Genomic DNA, 19,573 nt, shown 5'->3' with positions numbered 1-19,573 from the left:
TAAAAGATTGATAGTGTAAATTGATCATTAATGTTAAGGAGGTACTGTATGATATTTTTCAATACTCCCAAAAATAAAATCCAATTCTTTTTATAATATACTATAGAAGATAAATATCTCTTGATATTATAACTATAGCGATTATACCAAATGAGAAAAGGTTATTTGAGAATTCACAAAAAAAAGGTGAAAAAAAATTATGGACCACACATTTTCCCTCACATTTTTTTCTCTTCAATAATAAACTATAATTCATCTATATCATTCAAAATGTTTTATCTCACAAAACGTAATTCGTTAGATGAAAAAAAATATGGACAGTCTTAAAATTTCGCCCTCATTCATTAGAGATGCAATTCGATATACTTTTGTCGACTTTTTAAATTTCGTTTAAATTTTTGTTTTCACAGATAAATTAGTAAATAACCATCTGTACACAAGAATGACGGTTAAAGGTGGAACCCGTCAATCCATGGCGGAGCCATGGTGGCCAAGGGCGGAGTGCGTCAGTCCATGGCGGAGCCATAGCGGCTAAGGGCGGAACCCGTTAGGTAGATCACCGATCATCCCCTATGAGCTATCACCCTGTATGACCTATTACACTATGACCTATCTCCCCCACCAGCTACCCTTTATGAATTTTTTTAAAAGCGAAACCCGTTTCGAATCACAATTTTTGTTTAAGGCTACACATGTGTAGATATGTGTAAGTACCAAAAGGAAAACCAAAACTAAAAAGTCTTTAAAAGTATATCGAATTTCATCTCTAAAGGAAGATGGCGAAATTTTAAGACTACCCATATTTATCTTTTCCATATAACGATTTACGGTTTGTGAGATAAATATTTTGAATGATTTAGATGAATTTTCATATTTTATTAAAGAGAAATAAAATAAGATAAAATGTGTGTTCCAAAATTAGTTTTTTTCTTTTCTTTTTAAAATATAAAATTTTTAACAAGCATCTCCGTTTAAAAAGCTAAAACTTACCATTTCAAATGTTACAACTAGCTACATATATAGTTGTACTTTCTAGTTAGCTCAAGTGGTTGAATACATGCCTTATGAGCAGGAGGTCTTGAGTTCAAGACTTGGGAAGTACATAAAAAGTCGTCTTGGGATACCCAGGTTCAAGTCTGAGGAGGCAGGGTTTACCTCTATTGATCGTCGTGCATTCGGGCGGATTAGTAGGGGCTTCCCCCATCGGATATTTGAAATAGGTATTTCTACTTCAAGGGAGCTCTCTAACGCAGACCCAGTTAAAACAACGTATATTAGACCTCCCATTGTCGAATCGCGACACGAAATTTCTGAGCGAAATTCTCCTTTAAAAAAAAACTACATATATAGTTTTCACAAACAGTAGCGGTCCAATAGTGTGGGCGGGTGGGTTAAGGAAACTAGTGTATATATAATCCGATTTCTGTTGACAAAAAACTGGTAAAATAAAAGGAGAAAGAAAATGGAGAAATACAGCAGCCTAGAAATCGATTCATCATCATCATCGGGGGTGTGCACGGTCTACCTAAACAGGCCACGTCAGAGCAACGCACTCTCACCAGAATTCTTTGATGAATTCCCAAAAGCCCTTTCCTCTGTTGACCAAAACCCCAACGTTTCCGTCATCATCTTATCCGCCAAAGGAAACCATTTCTGCGCCGGCATCGATCTCAAAGCCCTCTCCTCACTTACCGCTTCAAATCACTCTGACCGTGGTCGCTTCGGTGAAAAGATCCGGCGTGATATAAAGCATATGCAGGACGCCATCACGGCCATCGAGAAGTGTAGGAAGCCCGTGATCGCCGCCGTTCACGGTGCTTGTATCGGCGGCGGGGTTGATATCATAACCGCCTGTGATATCAGGTACTGCACACAAGATGCGTTGTTCTCTGTGAAGGAAGTGGATCTGGCGATCACAGCTGATCTGGGGTCGCTTCAGAGGTTGCCTGCCATCGTTGGATATGCAACCGCTATGGAACTGGCTCTGACTGCCAGGTCTTTTTCCGGTTCAGAGGCTAAAAAATTGGGACTTGTTTCTGAAGCTTTTGCTTCTAAACAAGACTTGTATCGGGCTGTTATGTCCATCGCACAGGGTAACCCCCAATTTGATTTATATATATTTTTTTAAAATTTAAATATTTTTTATTTCTGCTCAATTGCTCATATCATACTTGGCTGTCCACAAACACCTAATATCACGACCCCCAATAATTTTTCATACTAAATTGTGCCCCCTTTGTTTCGTCTTTCGCAAATATATATATATATATATATATATAGGGATGAGATATTTTGAGACCACCTCTTATTTTATGACCAACTAAGACCATTGATTTTTGTACACTATCATCATCTACTACGATATACAAGACTTTTTTATAAAAACACTAAGACTTTCTGGCAACGGGCCCACCAGAAAATCATGTGTAACTTACACATGTGTAAGTTACTTACCCATGTGTAAGTTACTTACCCATGATTTTTCTGTGGGTCCATCGCTAAAAAGTCTTAGTGTTTTTACAAAAAAGTCTTGTATATCGTAGTAGATCATGATGGTGATGTGTAACTTACGAAAATCAATGGTCCTTTTTTGGACTTTTTTTAGTTGGTCTCAAATTATCTTTCCCCTATATATATAAGGCTGTCCGGCATCTAAGCTTAGGTGTGGAATCCCTCACCTACTAAGTTTTTAATATTTGTTGAATTTTAATTAAATCACATGGCCCCCATGAATTTTATGGATTTAAAAAATAATATGTGAGTGTTACATACCTAAGCTTAGGTACCTAACTGACTTATATTCTCATCCCCTATTATTTGATGATAGTTATATGAAACTTAGGAATGATATATTTGTCAAACACTAGATACTTTTCTCCCCCTGGATACATAGATCGTTTTCATTAGAGTGGTCTTATAATGTATCCGGTGGGTTGGGTGAAGTGTTGGTCCATACTATGCATATTAGCCTGTTTTCGGGTGTCATCAGCTAATACCGCTGGGCCTTTTGGTTTGTAATTCTAACAAATACTCTTTCGAGTTAAAATGGTGTGTGTGTGGGGGGGCCTGGGGGGTCATAGCAGGGTGATAGGCTTAAGTTGTGTAACTGTGACCGCTTTATAATACTAGGCCTTAAACTTGTCGATATTGTTACTCGATTTTATCTGTGCAGCTTGAAACCAGAACAAGCAAAGTAATTTATAACTCAATTACCTTGAAGCATATCGTCTGGTCTTGTAGTTTTTCTTTAATTCTTCTTCAAACAAATTTAGTCGTAGGGATTTAATTTTGTACAACAGTTCATGTTTTTAATTAACAGTATCATGTAGGAGGCATTGTTAATCATTTCAGTATATGTATGTTATATAGAGGGACATAAAACCATAAACGTGTGATATAATTGGTGTGCAGGGATTGCTGCAAAATCTCCGCTTGCTGTGACAGGGACGAAAACAGTGCTGCTAAAGAGTAGAGATATGTCGGTGGATCAAGGTTTGGAATATGTTGCTACTTGGAACTCTGCAATGATGTTATCAGATGATTTAAAGGAGGTAGCATCAGCACAAGTTCAAAAGAGAAAACCTTCATTTTCCAAGCTTTAATTCATATCGTCTTGGTTTCATGTCTTTGTAATCAGTGGTTATATGTTGTATGTTAGACACCCAAAAGGTAAAGGTAATGTGTTTTGAAGCCTTAAAATTGAATTGTTGGTTATTGTGTAATGAGTCACAAATATGGGGACTTCTTTTTTACTATGTTACTTTGATGTGTTTATGAAACTACACGTCCTCCCTCAACACCCTTTGTGGAGCGACCCTATATTAAAACTTAAATTGGTGTGTCCGTGTGGATGCTATTGGTCTAATGTTACGATGTATATATTTCATTTTAGACACAAAAATATTTACTTATATGGTCAATCAATATTTACCAAATAACCTTTTAAATAAAAAAAAAACAACCAATCAAATCATGACAAGTGACTACCAAGGACTCTAAAACTCGTATTAACTTGTACTTAAGAGCAGTTGTTTTATATAGCGAATCGTATCCAAAACTAGTTGATTAAACGCCATTAAAATGAGTCGAGAATTTGAATATAAATATGACATTTGGATCAACATCAATATTGTCAATAAAAGCACATAAATTAAGTTCTAAAAAGGCTTTTATGACTTTGAATATAAATATGACATTTGGATCAACATCAATATTGTCAATAAAAGCACATAAATTAAGTTCTAAAAAGGCTTTTATGACTTAAATGTATGAAAATCTAATATTAATAATATTGTAAAATCCGTGTTCAGTGTTGGACACGGGTCTAAAATCTAGTAACAGATTATTTGTAGTGTAGTGCATCAACACAACATTCTTAAACATTTTGAATATGACACTTTCCAGTTGTTTGATTGGTACCAAGGTCAAAAAATTATTCTCGGATGCTATAAATGTGAGTGAAGCTACAAATTTTAGCTTATAAGCATGTCAAGTGGGTCATCTCGTTTGAAAATGTCCAAAGCATATTCAAGTTAATATATAAACGAATGTAAAACGGGTATATGTAAACTAAGCCCGGCAAAATGGGAAGGTCGGGTGGGTTTGGGTAACGGGTCGAGACGGGTGTGGGTCAAAACGGGTTAGATGGGTCCAGTTCAAAGTGGGTCGGGTGTAGATCAACCCGCAAATTCAACTATTGTTTTAACTTTAAAATTTTCTAATTGCAATTCAATCTTTTCTATACTTACATTATTGTTTTTCAGATATATTATTTTATTAAAAATATTGTATCAAGTTATTTATAACACGAATAACTTCAAAGAAAAAATAAAATCTAAACTAAAAGTAAGAGGGTACGTAATAATAATAGGTCGGATAAACGATTTGTTATTGTATTTACTTTTTCACTTTTGTTAAATCTAGATAAAAAATAAATAATTATACAAATTTTAACAATATTGTGTTGATTCTCTGGCTTATGAATAAAGTTTCAAATATAAAAAGATGATAGAATTGTTAACACTAGGTTTGTAATTCTTGTATCGTGAAACATATATCCTAATTTTAATATTACCACTCGTATTTAATTTACTATATATTTAAGTAATTTAAATTTATATGCTTATTGAATTAGAAATAGACAATGAGGTAAAAACAAATATCTGACAAATGAAAAACCTTTTGCATTTCCTCAATTACATCTTCTTTTTGTTAAAAAGTTATGTAGTAAATATTCATTGAGTAAACCGGTCAACGTTTTTATAAGTGTCTAAAATAAGATATAGACTTTATAAACCGACAATATAATTAATTTTTTTTATTTTTGTAGTAAGTAGATCATTAAGTAATACAAGGGGCAAATCTATATGGCTAATTTTACATATAACTAGAGTGCATGCAATTGACTGGAAATTGCATTTGCCTTAAGCTGATTCAAAGTAATAAAAAGAGTTTTTATAGAACATAAAACTTGTGCGATAGATGGGAAAAAAGGAAAGGAACATGCCATCTCGTGTTCTAATGTATGCTATATGTATGCTATAAACACAAAGTTATTTGTTTTTGCAAGCTTTAAGTGACACACTTCAAAAGTTCAAAGCAAATACTTCCATCAGTTTTCATATGATTGCTAAGAAGTTAAAAAAAAATAACTTATCTAAACATTGGGGTTCAATGATCTTTTAATTAACGTGGTATGTACTAAGTACTATATATGTAGCTCTGATCAGCCTCAAAATGCTCTCATGTTGAATTTCCAAACCCCTTACAAATTTCTCACGAGTTAGCACACTAACGAAACAAACTAAACATACTACGTTAGTTGGGTTAAACATTATCGACTGGGATAAGTACCCTGGAATGCAATCAACTAATTCTCAAAAGTTATTGTATGCACGAACTTTAGGTCAGCTTTATTGTATTCATGAAACTTGTTCGATAGTCCTATAGCATGCAAAAGTGACCGGGTCAAAAGTTAGTCGGTCACCACTTTCACGTGGACTGCTTACGTGGCATGCACACAATAACTTTTTGGGATTAATTTATGCTCACAATATAAAAAACACATCATTTTTTTTCAAACTCGCCGGAAACTACAAATACTCGTCGGAAAACTTAAAAATCCGATTAAACCTTCGTTTCTTTGAATTAGACAATGAAATTCGCACCAAAATACTTAAAAATCAGCCGCAAACAAACCCTCAGCAAAAGTTAAACTGATTGAGACTCGCTGGAAAATTCACCAACTCGCCGGAAAAATTAAAATTACTATAACTTTGTTGTTTCTTCGAGTTTCGACTTGAAACCAACACCAAACTGCTCAAAATTAACGTCTGCACAAATCCTAACTCAAAACAATCTCGATCAGATCTCAACAACACATCTTCACGACAGATGGTGTGGACAGTGGGTGAGGTGCTCTGTTTGGTTGTGGTGGTGATGGTGTTCCTGGCGGGTTGAGTAGGGCTGCAAGAGGCAGGGAGTGAAAGTGGAGGAGTTGGCCAGTGAAGGAAAGGTAATGGTGATGGCCGGATCGAAGGTGTTGTCCGATGGGGGTGGTGGTTTGTTCGATGGGGTGATTTTTGGTTGGACTAGAGGAGCTGTCACAAAGGGAAGTGAAAAAGCAAAAATATATATATATATATATATATATATATATATATATATATATATATATAATATATCAAACTAAAAATAAACAAGTTTAATCTGAAGTAACCGGTCCCACATAGTCATAATCCCATTTTATGTTCACAATAAACATAATTTTAAGTTTCCTGAACACAATAAAGCTGATCTAGAGTTCATGCACACATATATAACTATATTATATTAATATATAAACTATCATCCTCCCTTTTCAACTTTCTACTATACGTTTAAAATACCCTTAGTTTTCAACACATTTTTAACTCACATACTATATCTACCCAATATATCTCAAAAATATTTTATACCCATATCTATCCAAAATATCTCTCTCTTTCATTAATTAATTTAAATATTTCACTTAATATCTCTATAATATTCTTGATCATAAAATAGCTACATTACCATTTACGTCAATTATTTTTAGCTTAATAACCACATCGTTACCACCACCGCCACTAGCACCGCCCGTTGTCGCCGCATTGCACGGGTATCCATCCCGTTTACATATATGGATAAAAAAAAGGATATTAACGTTGATGGCCCCCCTCACACTCTCTTAGGTGAAGTTCCCTGAATTCAATCACCGATTGGCATCGTCGATCGACGGCCCAGCAGTGTTACCGGGGATCATCGGGCTCCCTCCCCCTTACGTTGGGAGTGATAGTGTACATGTGTTGTCTTCTCACAGGAGCTAGCTAGCTGAGACTGAGGTGCCTGGTTTCCACACAAAAAAGTTTCAAAAGCTCTAACAATAAAAGTTACTCTTATATATATATGTGTGTGTAATATATATATGGATAGTTAGAAAGAATTGGGGAAAATATATGCATGTATAGATATGGAAAGTTTTATATGTAACTTAGAGATGGATGGATAGAGCTATCGGGGATGTGGGTGCGTGGGAGTGGTTGAAATGGATCTTGATAATCTGGAAGAAGCTGGAGAAATTTCAGACTTGTGGTGAAGATCGAAGTGGTTGCTGATCAGAATGATGATATGCGAGAACACGTACACGTACGTACGGCCGCTCCATCATAACCTTAATGGGTACTGTACTATATATCAAGCTTCAATTCATCCCCTTTAATTTCCTCGGTATACATTACGTACCAAAGATTCTGATGGAGCCCTGCCTTTAATAATCATCATTCGATTCTCGTCCACCTTTTCATATATGGAATACTCTTTGCGCTACTGCTCAACCACGTACGTCATCCATGTTGAATTAATTAAACAAACATGTGATACAAACTTTATCAAATATCGGATCAATAATATATAATATTATAGATCCACTTCAGTAATTAACTACTATTACATAAATATTTAAATGGGTACATATATCATTATAATTACTTGATCATACACTTGTCATATTATTTAACTTCAAACTTCAGTTAATTATTACGAGTATATAGTTTCCTATATATCAAACTTGATAATGAAAATAAATTGTTGATGCAATAAGAGCGAGCGCTAGCTAGTAGTTTCGAAAAAAGACGATCAATATTATTTAAGGGAAAGGTTAATTGCCATGAAATAATTATTAAGCTTTATGTATAACTAATAAAAAGCTAGATCCAACTCCTCGTGTACGTACGTTTTGGATAATTATATCCATTAATTACATATTTGCAATGATCAGTCGATCGATGCAAACTTAACTATAGTAGTTAGTTATCATGAACGTACAATATTTAATACGATCTGGAAATTAAGGTTTCGATCGGTAGTAGCAAAAGCGCGCTAGTGAATGATAATACAAACATTTATTACAATTTTACATCTAGTATAATATATAGAAAGGTTTAGCAATCTTAAAAAGAGGCAGAATTTATCACCTTGTTCAGTCGATCGACGGAAGCAGCTACTCGTAGTGTTTAATTTGCAGAATATATAGGTTGTGTTTCTTCTTCTCTTAATAATTTGTATACATGTCTTTCATTTGGAAAATGATTAATCAACCTAATTGGTGTACCTAAAGATATGCCTAAAACCTTAGGAATTTGACATGTGGAATGCACTAATTCTCTTTCCTAATCTTGCCCTCTGATTTTTCCACATGTCATCATCTTACAATTAGGCACAACTTTAGGCATACCAATTAGGTTGATTTATCATTATCCCTTTTATTTTATCTCTCTATATATAGGGGTACTCCTACCTACTACGTATAACTATTCGTTTTATTTCTGAATACTTTATTTTGGATGGCTATCTTTAAAATAATTTAAATATTTCATTTCATTTATTATACAATATAATGTCTAATTGATTTGATTTGCAATTTCACAATTAATGTTAGAGTTTTCGACCGAAAATACAAGCTTATTAAAACGAAAAGAGATAGTAACATACAGTCGTTTAAAGAAAAAAAATAAGTTAGATAATTAAATTTTAATTTGCATTAAACTTAGTCTAAAACTGAAATAAATCATAAATTAATTTAAAAAATGATTTAAACTTTAAATAAGATGATGTCATTAATTAAAAAAATATAAAAAAAATAATTGATATAAATAAGTTTAATGATGACAAGTAAGCATTATTTAAAAAATAATGATGTCATAGAAATTTTATTTTATTTATATAAGAGATTTCTCAATATACATTTTCAAAGCTTGTTCTATAATTATTGTCGCATCTATAACGTCAAACATTGTTTATTTATTTGTAACTATTGTGTTAACTTTTTATCTAGATTAAAATTTATTTTTTTCATATGATTCGCGTTTTATGCTGGACATAATTTAGTGTTAACACATGCATAAACATTTTATAAGCCTATATTAACAAATAGCTAATTGTATTAATATATAAAAATGAAAAATGTTTTATGTCTATATATACAAAATTTTGAAAATTAATGAATTTTCTTGTTTTTCCTTCTAGATATAACTTTTGTTTTGTTATTGTTTTTCTTATGATTACTTATGCAAGCTTATTATTTATATCTATATTGTTCGATCTCATCCTAAGAGATAAATTTCCAACTACAATAATTTAGATATGTATGCATTTGTTTAGAAAAAGAATACCAATTATATGTTGATTAAATGTTAGTAGCTTTGCAAAATTTAAATATGGATTATCGTTACCTTGCTTTTAATGTTTTTTTTTTCTAATTAAGAAACCTATCTACCAATATATTAAAACATGATTGATAATTTTTCTGATTGACACTTGACGCATATGTTGTACGACACGTGTCCCTTTTAATCATATTTAAAAAAAAGTTAATTTATAATTATCTAATAATAGATATTAAATATTAATATTAATATTGTAAATTTAATTGTTATGCGATAGTTTTTTATCCATATATTGTTATAGTTATTATGCAACTATTATTGTTACTGTATTAGGTTTCTTATTATTAAATTAATATAATTATCTAATAGATATCAAATATTAATATTTAAATTTAATTGCTATGCGATGTTTTCTTTATCCATGTATTGTTATTGTTATGCAACTGTTATTGTTAATGTATTAGGTTTCTTATTATTAAATTAATTAAATTAGTATTTGATAATCATTTGAGCTTTAGTTTTTCTTTTTACTTATTTAAATATAAATTCTATAAATAATTATATTGGTAGATTTATCATTACTGTTTATTATAATTTCACTTCGCTCATCGATTTACTTTAATCACAATTTATTTCATACTCACGAATTATATATGAGACATATTCGAAATTCTTTATGATACAATGTATATAACTACCATACATCGTACGGATATTAGGACTAGTAATTTTAATATTTTGTACGGGACTTTTGTTAAAGAGGCATCCAGTAGAGCTGAAAGTCTGAAAGGAGTTAAGAAAAACTTTATGGGTAGAACTCGCATAGTCACCTACTATAGTATTAAATTCTGAGAAATGCTAAAGATTAAAACAACTTACAAACAAATTTTTACAAATTGAGTTGTTACCAATAAAATGGAGTGAGCGAATGACAGAAAGAAAATAGAGCTTGAAATCTAATTGATCCGCCTATTTTATCACATAAGTTTATAAATATTTGTTTGTAATTAATTTGTATATCTAGCGTTGCTCTACAACATTGTTTGTGGTGTCACAACTCACAATGCATACAATTTATTACTTGTATCTAGAAATAATTCTTACAAAGCTAGCCAGCACTACTATCAATTTCCAATTTTCACTTTTTTTTTTTTTTTATCAATCACTTACATATAAAACTAAAAATCTCAATCGATGATGCTTTTCCAAAGCAAAATATATGGATCGAGGATATTATTGCTGTCAATAGGATTCAAGATCATATATACGTTACATATTTGCTAAATAAACATCAGCCATATATGCAAATTCTGATTGATTGATTTTGGCGGATAAACAAAAAGGCAAAGATTTGGTCAATTAGACTAAAAATTAGATATAGAGATGATATATTAATTAAATTGAATAGAAATATGACTTATTTTTAGCAAAGAAAGATACTAATTACGGAGCAATTAATCAGTAATAGTAATTAGCGAGTGATTTCTTCTTCTTTCCTCCATTTAATATTAACTATGTATGTGTATATAATAATATATTAGCGCGACTACGTATTCATCTATTGAGACCGACCATATATATATACAAAATACATTACAGAAAGAATAAAGAAAACTTGTAAACAACCCAGCCTTAATTTTATTCTAGTAGTAAAGAAAAGAAAACTTGGAGTAATAATAATCATGATGAATCAAGTAGTTGTTCAAGACGTGAAGCAGCTGATCACCAACTGGGAACGTTCATATAATAATGCGGTAAAAGAACAGGTGAAATTGGCGTTTGCGATCGGAAGTCTTTACTGGAACGCAAAAGTAGGAGAGAATTATGCCGGGGAAGCTCTAAAATGGTTTCAGATTGTTTACAATCTTAGTGTTGATCTTCATCTCCCTGAAAAAGACTTGCTTTCAACTTGTGAATACCTTCGTGTTGTTTATTTACATCTCAACCGTTTCAATGACGCCATTATTTATCAGGTACTATACCGTTCTCGATCTATATACCTTTTGGTAAAGGATCACTTTCAAAGCAATTGATTATTTTATTTGTTTGCGCATAATTTAAAAGCGAGAAACACCTTTTTTTAATAAACTGATCCAGAATACTATTAGGAAATATAAATATTTGTGACTCGAACCATGCATCACCCACGGATATTAGTACTAGTAATAATAATACAATAATGACAATAATAATGTGTTTTTCATTAATACTAATATATACAACTCGATCTATGGAATCTCTTAGCGATAAGTCGATAACAATGAATTTTTTAATTAATACTACTTTCGTTTCACTAAACTAGTTCATTTTTAAATTTTCAAAGTTAAACTTTTTTTTTTAGAGAATTTTGTATATGCCATTGGTAAACTTATAAGTATCATATTTATCCAATTAAGCTTTAAAATATCAAAAATTTCATTAGTAAGTTTTAAAAATATCAAAATTACCCAAATGATTAAAGTTAATCAATACAAAACATTAAAATTGTTAAAATTATTAAATAAAATTTACAATTTACAATCCTACCCTCTTTTATCTAATTCCTAATTACAATGTATACAAAATAAATTAACAGAATAATTAGGGATGAGTTTACGCAACACGATCAAAACCAACTTCCGTTGTGACAATTTTTCCAAAGGCTGGTGATAAATGCAATCTAAATAAAAAAACAGCTCATAACTCAATCTAATATTGAATCAACACAAAAGTCCACCACTATTTGCCAAAACATCAAAAGATAGACAAATCCAAAGTCTTCAATTTTTTTTATTAATTCATCGGATATCGGATAGAGCCAAAACCAATGAAAGCACACAAACATGCATACATGATACACCTACTAATTACTCATAAAAACATGTTATGATATTTGAGAAAGATACGAACACAGAACAAAAAAAAAACATACGGGCTCTGCATTATATATTATTATTATGTAATGTAATTAGTTGGGTAATTATGATATTTTTGAATCTCAATAATGGCATTCTTGATATTTGAAATTTTATGTGGATAAATATGATATTTTTGTTTGTGTTAGATATTTAATGAAAGTTTTATGAATTGATTGTGTTTTAGATGCATTTTTTTTATTTGTATAACTTTTATTAATTAATTATTATAGAACATAAATAAAAATATTTATTATTAATTTCAAATAAGTTCGTATCGCATGCATGTTTGTTTAATTTGATTCATTGGCGCGCAGAATAAGTATTTGGAAATTGCAAAGAATATTGATGACAAGATCGAGCAGTACAAAGGATGCCGCCGACTCAGTTGGACATACAATGAAAGGTTCCTAAAGTCGAAGAACGATGATGACAAGACAAGCTCCCTTAGGAAAGCCAAGAAGTATACTACTCGTGCCCTGAAGCTTGCCAAAACTCTTAAAGAAAACAACAACAATTCAAGCAACAAGGATTTTTTTGTTGAACTATGCATTGATACTTACTTCTTTATCGGAATTATTGAAGTCAATCGTGAGAAATTTAACAAGGCTGAGAAGTATCTCACCAGGGGATTAAATATCTGGGATGAAGAAAACATGGATAAAAATAACGAGATTTGTGCCTCGTTTCATCACGATCTTGGTAGGGTCTACATGGAACTCGGGAAATGGGATGAAGCTCGGCAGCACATTGACAAGGAGATTGAGATTTCTAGGAACACTGGTCATCGTCTGGGACAAGCAAGGGGGTTCTTCATCCTCTGTGAGCTGCATTATAGGTTACAAGACCATGATGCGGCTGCTCTTTCTAATCAAAAGGCAATGGAGTTTGTGGACGACGAAAATGTTGGTTTTCTGAGTGAGGAGCTTGACTTGTATGGGCCAAGTTCGTATAAAGCAAGATTCATGAGCATGCTTTCTGCACATGCTTCGAATAACAAATGAATTGATTAATTTGATGATCATGTTTCACCGAGCGAGTTTCAAGTTTACAATGTTAGCATGTGGAAAAGTGGGTTGGATGGATTTTTAGTATTTTGTTGCTTTTTTGTTTGTTCCCAACGATATATTTGCTCTATGTGAAAGGCTATATGTAGCCTCTAGTTTCTTTAATTAAAATAATATTAAGCATTTTCTTTTCTGCAACTTTAGATATCAATTTTGCCTCACACTGAACTACAACACACTGTAAACTTATTTTTGAATATATAGTGAGTTTTTGAGAGAGAGTTTTAAAATTTCCATCACTACCAGCAGAGCCTTGTTCCACAGAAGAGGGTAGTGTAAGTTTAAATTGTGAGATGATTTAGATAAGACGACACTGAAGAGGCGATGTTAGGACTTGCCAATATTGTGAGGTTGATAATCTGATTTTGTGAATACAGATTTTCTACAAAATTAGGCGGTGTTTGGGAAGCATTGGAAGCTATAACATCTACAAACCTTATAGAAAATACAAAGAAGTGAAAGTCGTAAACCTCATTTCATCATTTCCTGCCAACCAATTAAAACAAGATTCGATTATTTTCAGAAATATTATGCTAACTGAAAGCTAGGCCCTTTAGAACTGGTAGGAACATGTACGTGTTTAGTCTTCTAGAACTAGGCAATCTTGTGAAGTGTTGAAATTAGTTGAACCAGAAGAAAATTGATCACACCTATGGAACTCTTAGAAGCCATCTGCTGATATACTAGTACTACTTACAAAAATATGCTTCTCCCCTTTCCAATATCATTTTTTTTTGAAAATTATTTCCAATATTACGAGTATATCCTACCCAGATTCTGGACTATAAGAGTAAGCATTGCTGGCTGCATACATCTCTATGTAAACGCATTAAAAAAATATCAATCTTCAAAGTGAGGTTCTGTACAGTTTTTTTCTTCAACTATAGCTGTTATGATGAGCTTAGGAGAGGGTGCTTGAATGCATGTTAAAAGGCATTGAAGATCTATTTGTGTTTTTATTTTCTTTTTTCACAGTTTAATGATGTCCATTTTATGTGCAGATAAGCACTCATAACCTGGATAGGGTGGTAAGCTCAAGACTGCATGAGTCAATGACAAGATTGACCAACCGGGTTTTAAAAGTATGATTTTTCTCTACTCCCTCATATATCTTTGAGGCCCCCCTATTCGATAAAAGTTAATATGTTACATTATTAGCAGTTAAGAATTCTTTGTTGTGATTTGGATTATAGCGATCTATGTAAGTCAAGGGTTGTTATATAGTGCGATTATGGTGTTTACGGCATAAGTGACTACATTAAAAAATATATATATTTTGGGTGAAGCCAAACCAAATTAGTTTGATCTGTCAGGGTCATCAAGATGAAAACATGACCCGTATGAGCAGTTAAACTATTGGGTTAAAGTCGCTACCTCTAACTTTTTTTTGAAAGGTGTGGATCATTTGCTCGGAACAGGAGATCTAGCTTGCGTTGTCTTAACCGGGTCCGCGCTAGAGAGCCCCCTCACCCTCAATACCTAGTAGGAGGAAAAACCCCCAACTAAACCGCCCTAAGGCACGACATTTAGTTGGGATAAAACCCTGCCCTGCAAGACTCAAACCTGCTTCACTAGAAGACTTTATTTGTAAAATTCCTTAAAATGTCATTCCCATGTCTCGAACTCGAGACCTCCAGCGTGTAAAGTTGGTGCTCAACCACTGAGCTATAATGGGAAGTGCAGCTACCTCTAACTAATTACGGTATTTACTGCATAAGTGACTACACTTTCCCATGGTGTAAAATGCATAAGTGACTTCTGGCTCTTTTATTGCGCTTTTTTTTTCATTCTTAAAATTTCTATTTTCTTTTCACTTATTGTTATTGGGAAGAAAAGAGTTCCCAGAGCTCTAGAGTCCAGCCGGGTATTGTTCTATAATATTGTTAGTTATTTATTGGCTCTATGTGAAGAACACAGTTAAAAACAAAAGGTTTAGGGATGGTTTGGCCTAGCTTATTTTCAAATTTTATAGCTTATTTTTGATAACCTTACATGAATTATTTACGAACTTATCATGACCTAAAATATGGCATCAAAAATTCCTCAATTTTTCTTCACTCCTAATAACATCGTTGTTGACTCGTAGTTGTTGACTCGACTATGCCTAATAATATGGGCCTTATCCAACAAAACTAGAAACTATTAAGAGCTGGTTTAAGGCTATAGATTTTACAACAAAACCGCCTCTAGGGTGGGTTTGGGGGCTACAACTGAACATGGTTTTTATATAGCTTTAAAACTGTGCTTTATAATTAAAAGTTAAAACTAAAAAGACAGAGTGGTTATATTTGGGTTGAAGTTCGCTTTGTGACTGAACCAGATTGTATTGGTTAACTTTTTGGCTCAATAGTTTTAGATATCCAGGTTCTGGTTTAGTTTCTACATACCTGTCCTCGGCCCATTTCTTTCATTGCATTCTGGAAACCCTGCTGGCTATTTCCAGTTTCAAAAAGGTTGTTGCTCTTCTGTAGCACAATAATCACTTCGTTAACCCATCTTAGAAAAGAATAAGCTTACTACACGAAAGAATTTAGTTGTGTCAAAAATCAGCATCACCTCTTCATCGGGTCGGGTTCCAGTGACTTCTCAAACTTTCGAATGTATAAGACCAAAATCACCACAAAGCCAGTCAATGTCATCAAGTCCAACATAAACATTAAGATTCAAACATAGCAATTATATTAGCATGTTTGACTTCAATCAACAAACCTGGAATGACTCTTCTTTCCACAAACTCACGGCATCCATCATCGATCTTGTGTCTTAATTTCTCAAAGAAAGAAATTAGATAGTAATAGTTTTTTATCAAATCAGTGAGCTTTAACTAAAACACTGAGTAGAAGCACAAATATCTAATACCTGAAACTCTGTCATAAAGTCCCGAAACCTCTTTGTCAAAGCACTAAAGATTTAGGAAAAAACAGATTCAAGCTATTAGCAAAATAACCAGCTCACGAACTCAGCTTATGAGAGTTGTAATAATATACAAAAACAATAATTAAACTTACTTCTTTTCAAATTTGTTGTAGAGAGATCAACACCAGTGCCAGCCCCACATCCAGGCTTTTGTCAGCAGGCTAAGTTCTGTGGGCTACCAAGCTATCTCGGGAGCAAACTAATTCAACCAATTATCAAGTATAACTAGCAAATTCAACAACAAAACAACATATACGAATTAAGCCTGAAATAGCCTAAAATCGAATGAGAATTATCTTTAAACTTTTGACAAACAAATTCCAACACATGAAAACTTTAATCAACGTGGAGCATTGGGGTAACATAAATCAGAAAGGGAGAGTAGACATGTAACAAGAGCTCATTATAAACTGGAAAGAGTAACATGTTTAGCATAACAAAAATACAAGGAAATCAAACTACTTCTTGCTAAGATCAATTCCAGCTTTCTTGGCGACAGCATCTAGCCCGTTTTTCTCAATAGTCTTCAAAGCCTTGGTAGACAAACGCAGCTTCACAAAGCGTTTGCCAGCTTCCCACCATATTCTCTTGTACTGTAGGTTCACAAACTGCAACTTCTTCGTCTTATGGTTTGAGTGGGAAACAAGATTTTTCCTGTTTGATTTCTTTCCGGTGAAAGGACAGATTCGGCCTGAAAAAAAGTCAGGTCTTTAGAACCAAGGATCAACAGTAGCAGATAATGCATGATGTACCATACATCTATACCTACAATTTTCTCTCTTTTCCATAAATCATTTTATTCCTCTAATTCTTTCAAAATCTTTTATTTCAAAAACCGTAGATCGATAAATTATAATAATTATATGGGTGTTCTTAAAATTTCATGTTCTTTCATTAGAGATGTCATTCGATATAATTTCAACGAATTTTTAAATCTATACTATATTATAAAGCAAATAAGGTTTCAACTTTCAACTTTCAATTTTAACAATGTACGCATGATAATGCATGATGTACCATACATCTATACCTACAATTTTCTGTCTCCTCCATAAATCATTTTATTCCTCTACTTCTTTTCAAAATCTTTTATTTCAAAAACCGTACATCGATAAATTATAAAAATTTATGGGTGTTTTTCATTAGAGATGTTATTCGATATAATTTCAATGAATTTTTAAATCCGAGGGGGGACCCATACGGCTAAGGCATTTGGCTATGACACTCTATGATGTATCACCTCCTATGACCTATCACGACCTATCACCGTCACCATCTCACCGCCGCATTGCTCTCGTTATTATTAATCAAAACAATTTATCTATCTTCAATTTCAAAGTATCACATAATAATAACAACAAAGGCTTGAAAAAACACAAAAAAAAAAAAAGAAGTTGAAACCTTTTTAGCAAACGCATCAAAACTGAATTAATAACAATAGAAAATCAAACAGAAGAAAAGAAAAGAAAGTTGAGAGAGAAGAAGAAGTGGATTACGAGCAACAATAGGGAGGGTGTTGATTGTTGAAGAAGACGAAGACGAAGGAAGATTGGTGGTGTTAATGGATGAAAGCTTGAGACCACTGAGCTGTGAAGTCACAAATCCTAAATCTGAAGAAGCGGCAGCCCCCACCACACCATTTGATAATGATGATGATTTCAATCTTACTACTGATGACTGTGGTTTGGAGAAGGAGGATATTGTGGAAGCTGCTTGTATACTTGATAATGCCATTTCTTTCTTTCCTTATCTCCTTCGTTTCTTTTCTTTTGATTTATTTATGGATAATAATAATATATCAAATGAAATGAAATGCCTACTTTATCTAGTGTAAGTTCCCCGAACGGTCCCTGTAATTCGCAACAACTTCTTTAGTCATCCTTATTTTTACAAAAGAATATCTAATAAAATAGTGATCGACACAAATCGTCCTTGTAGAGTTGTAGGTTATCCAAAAAGTCTGATTTCGTCCTTTCAGTTTAAAACTGTCTGATATCATCCTTTATAGATTGTAAATACTCACATTTTGTCCTTTCTGAAAACGAACGTTAACTCGAATTCATTAATCCCCTCACGTGCATTCCACGTGAGGGTATTTTTGTATTTTGCCTCCTTTTGACTTCAGTTTTGTAACACCCTATAAATTAAGGTAATTTAAATAAGTATTTTTAATTTATGTAAACTAACATATAGACATTATGATATAAAGTTATATTAAGTATATCCAATAAATGTTTATAGTACAAGACTACAAGTCAAACAAGTGAGTACCTTTAGTATACCTTCTTGATAATGCCAATTCTTTATTTCTTTCCTTTTTCTCCTTCGTTTCTTTTCTTTTATATATGGATAATAAGTAATAAATGAAATGAAATGCCTACTTTATCTGGTGTAAGTTCTACGAATGGTCCCTATAATTTGCAACAACTTTTTTCTTTTTTTTTTTTTTGAAATGTGTGGATTACTCACAACGAAGGTTGTAACATACGCTGTCTTAACCAGGTCCGCGCTAGAAATTTCTCACCTTCAGTACCTTGTAGGAGGAGAAACTCTCAACTAAATCCTCCGAAAGCACGACATTTAATTAGGATAAAACTATGTCCTTTCGGTAGGACCCAAAACAATTTCACTAGAGGATTGTTTTGAAAATTCCTTGAAAATGTCTTGTCCATATTTCAAACTCAAAACCTACAGCATATAGAGCTAATGTTCAACCAGTGAGTTATAATAAGAAGTGGTAAAAAATGATATCTAACGAAGTCAAATGCCTATTAAGTTTTAAAAAATAGGCATTTGATAGGCCAGATTTGTTATTAAACATAAAACCATTTGAAGTATAGTGAACATAAAAGATTTGAGCCGACTCTTTTAATATTCGGACCCGAGATTGGATTTTGAATACATAACTCAATTTAGCTCGTGATTTTAAAAGAGCTTTTATATATACATAATGTAACACCCCAATAATTTTAAGGTAATAGAAAATTAACCTTTTTATAGTTTTAACGTTAAA

The 19,573-nt window shown here is 32.6% G+C and overlaps 2 protein-coding genes and 1 long non-coding RNA gene across 3 annotated transcripts; 1 reads left to right on the top strand and 2 right to left on the bottom strand.

Moving 5' to 3' along the window:
* Positions 1-1,390: 1,390 nt before the first annotated feature.
* Positions 1,391-3,833, top strand: LOC122595794 (delta(3,5)-Delta(2,4)-dienoyl-CoA isomerase, peroxisomal). Its single transcript, XM_043768236.1, has 2 exons — positions 1,391-2,093; positions 3,412-3,833. Exons 1-2 carry the CDS (start codon positions 1,463-1,465, stop codon positions 3,600-3,602), a joined length of 822 nt encoding a protein of 273 aa, XP_043624171.1. The 5' UTR covers positions 1,391-1,462; the 3' UTR covers positions 3,603-3,833.
* Positions 3,834-12,153: 8,320 nt separating this feature from the next.
* Positions 12,154-16,399, bottom strand: LOC122598405. The gene is made up of 3 exons (XR_006323609.1): positions 16,201-16,399; positions 16,032-16,109; positions 12,154-12,342 (listed from the first exon to the last, which is right to left on the bottom strand). It is a non-coding gene; the product is annotated as an uncharacterized LOC122598405 (long non-coding RNA).
* Positions 16,400-16,942: 543 nt separating this feature from the next.
* LOC122596098 (50S ribosomal protein L28, chloroplastic) lies at positions 16,943-18,352 on the bottom strand. Its single transcript, XM_043768616.1, has 2 exons — positions 18,057-18,352; positions 16,943-17,251 (listed from the first exon to the last, which is right to left on the bottom strand). Exons 1-2 carry the CDS (start codon positions 18,292-18,294, stop codon positions 17,019-17,021), a joined length of 471 nt encoding a protein of 156 aa, XP_043624551.1. The 5' UTR covers positions 18,295-18,352; the 3' UTR covers positions 16,943-17,018.
* Between the last annotated feature and the right edge of the window lie 1,221 nt (positions 18,353-19,573).

Source organism: Erigeron canadensis, chromosome 4 (assembly GCF_010389155.1).
Source record: "Erigeron canadensis isolate Cc75 chromosome 4, C_canadensis_v1, whole genome shotgun sequence".
NCBI lineage: Eukaryota > Viridiplantae > Streptophyta > Magnoliopsida > Asterales > Asteraceae > Erigeron > Erigeron canadensis.
This window is presented reverse-complemented; position numbering and strand designations above follow the sequence as displayed.

Bases quoted from the DNA above. Each gene is read 5' to 3' on its own strand.
- LOC122595794 (XM_043768236.1), top strand. From the start codon at position 1,463: ATGGAGAAATACAGCAGCCTAGAAATCGATTCATCATCATCATCGGGG. The intron at 2,094-3,411 runs GTAACCCCCAAT...ATTGGTGTGCAG, and splicing joins TGTTATGTCCATCGCACAGG to GGATTGCTGCAAAATCTCCG.
- LOC122596098 (XM_043768616.1), bottom strand. From the start codon at position 18,294: ATGGCATTATCAAGTATACAAGCAGCTTCCACAATATCCTCCTTCTCC. The intron at 17,252-18,056 runs GTAATCCACTTC...ACTTTTTTTCAG, and splicing joins CACCCTCCCTATTGTTGCTC to GCCGAATCTGTCCTTTCACC.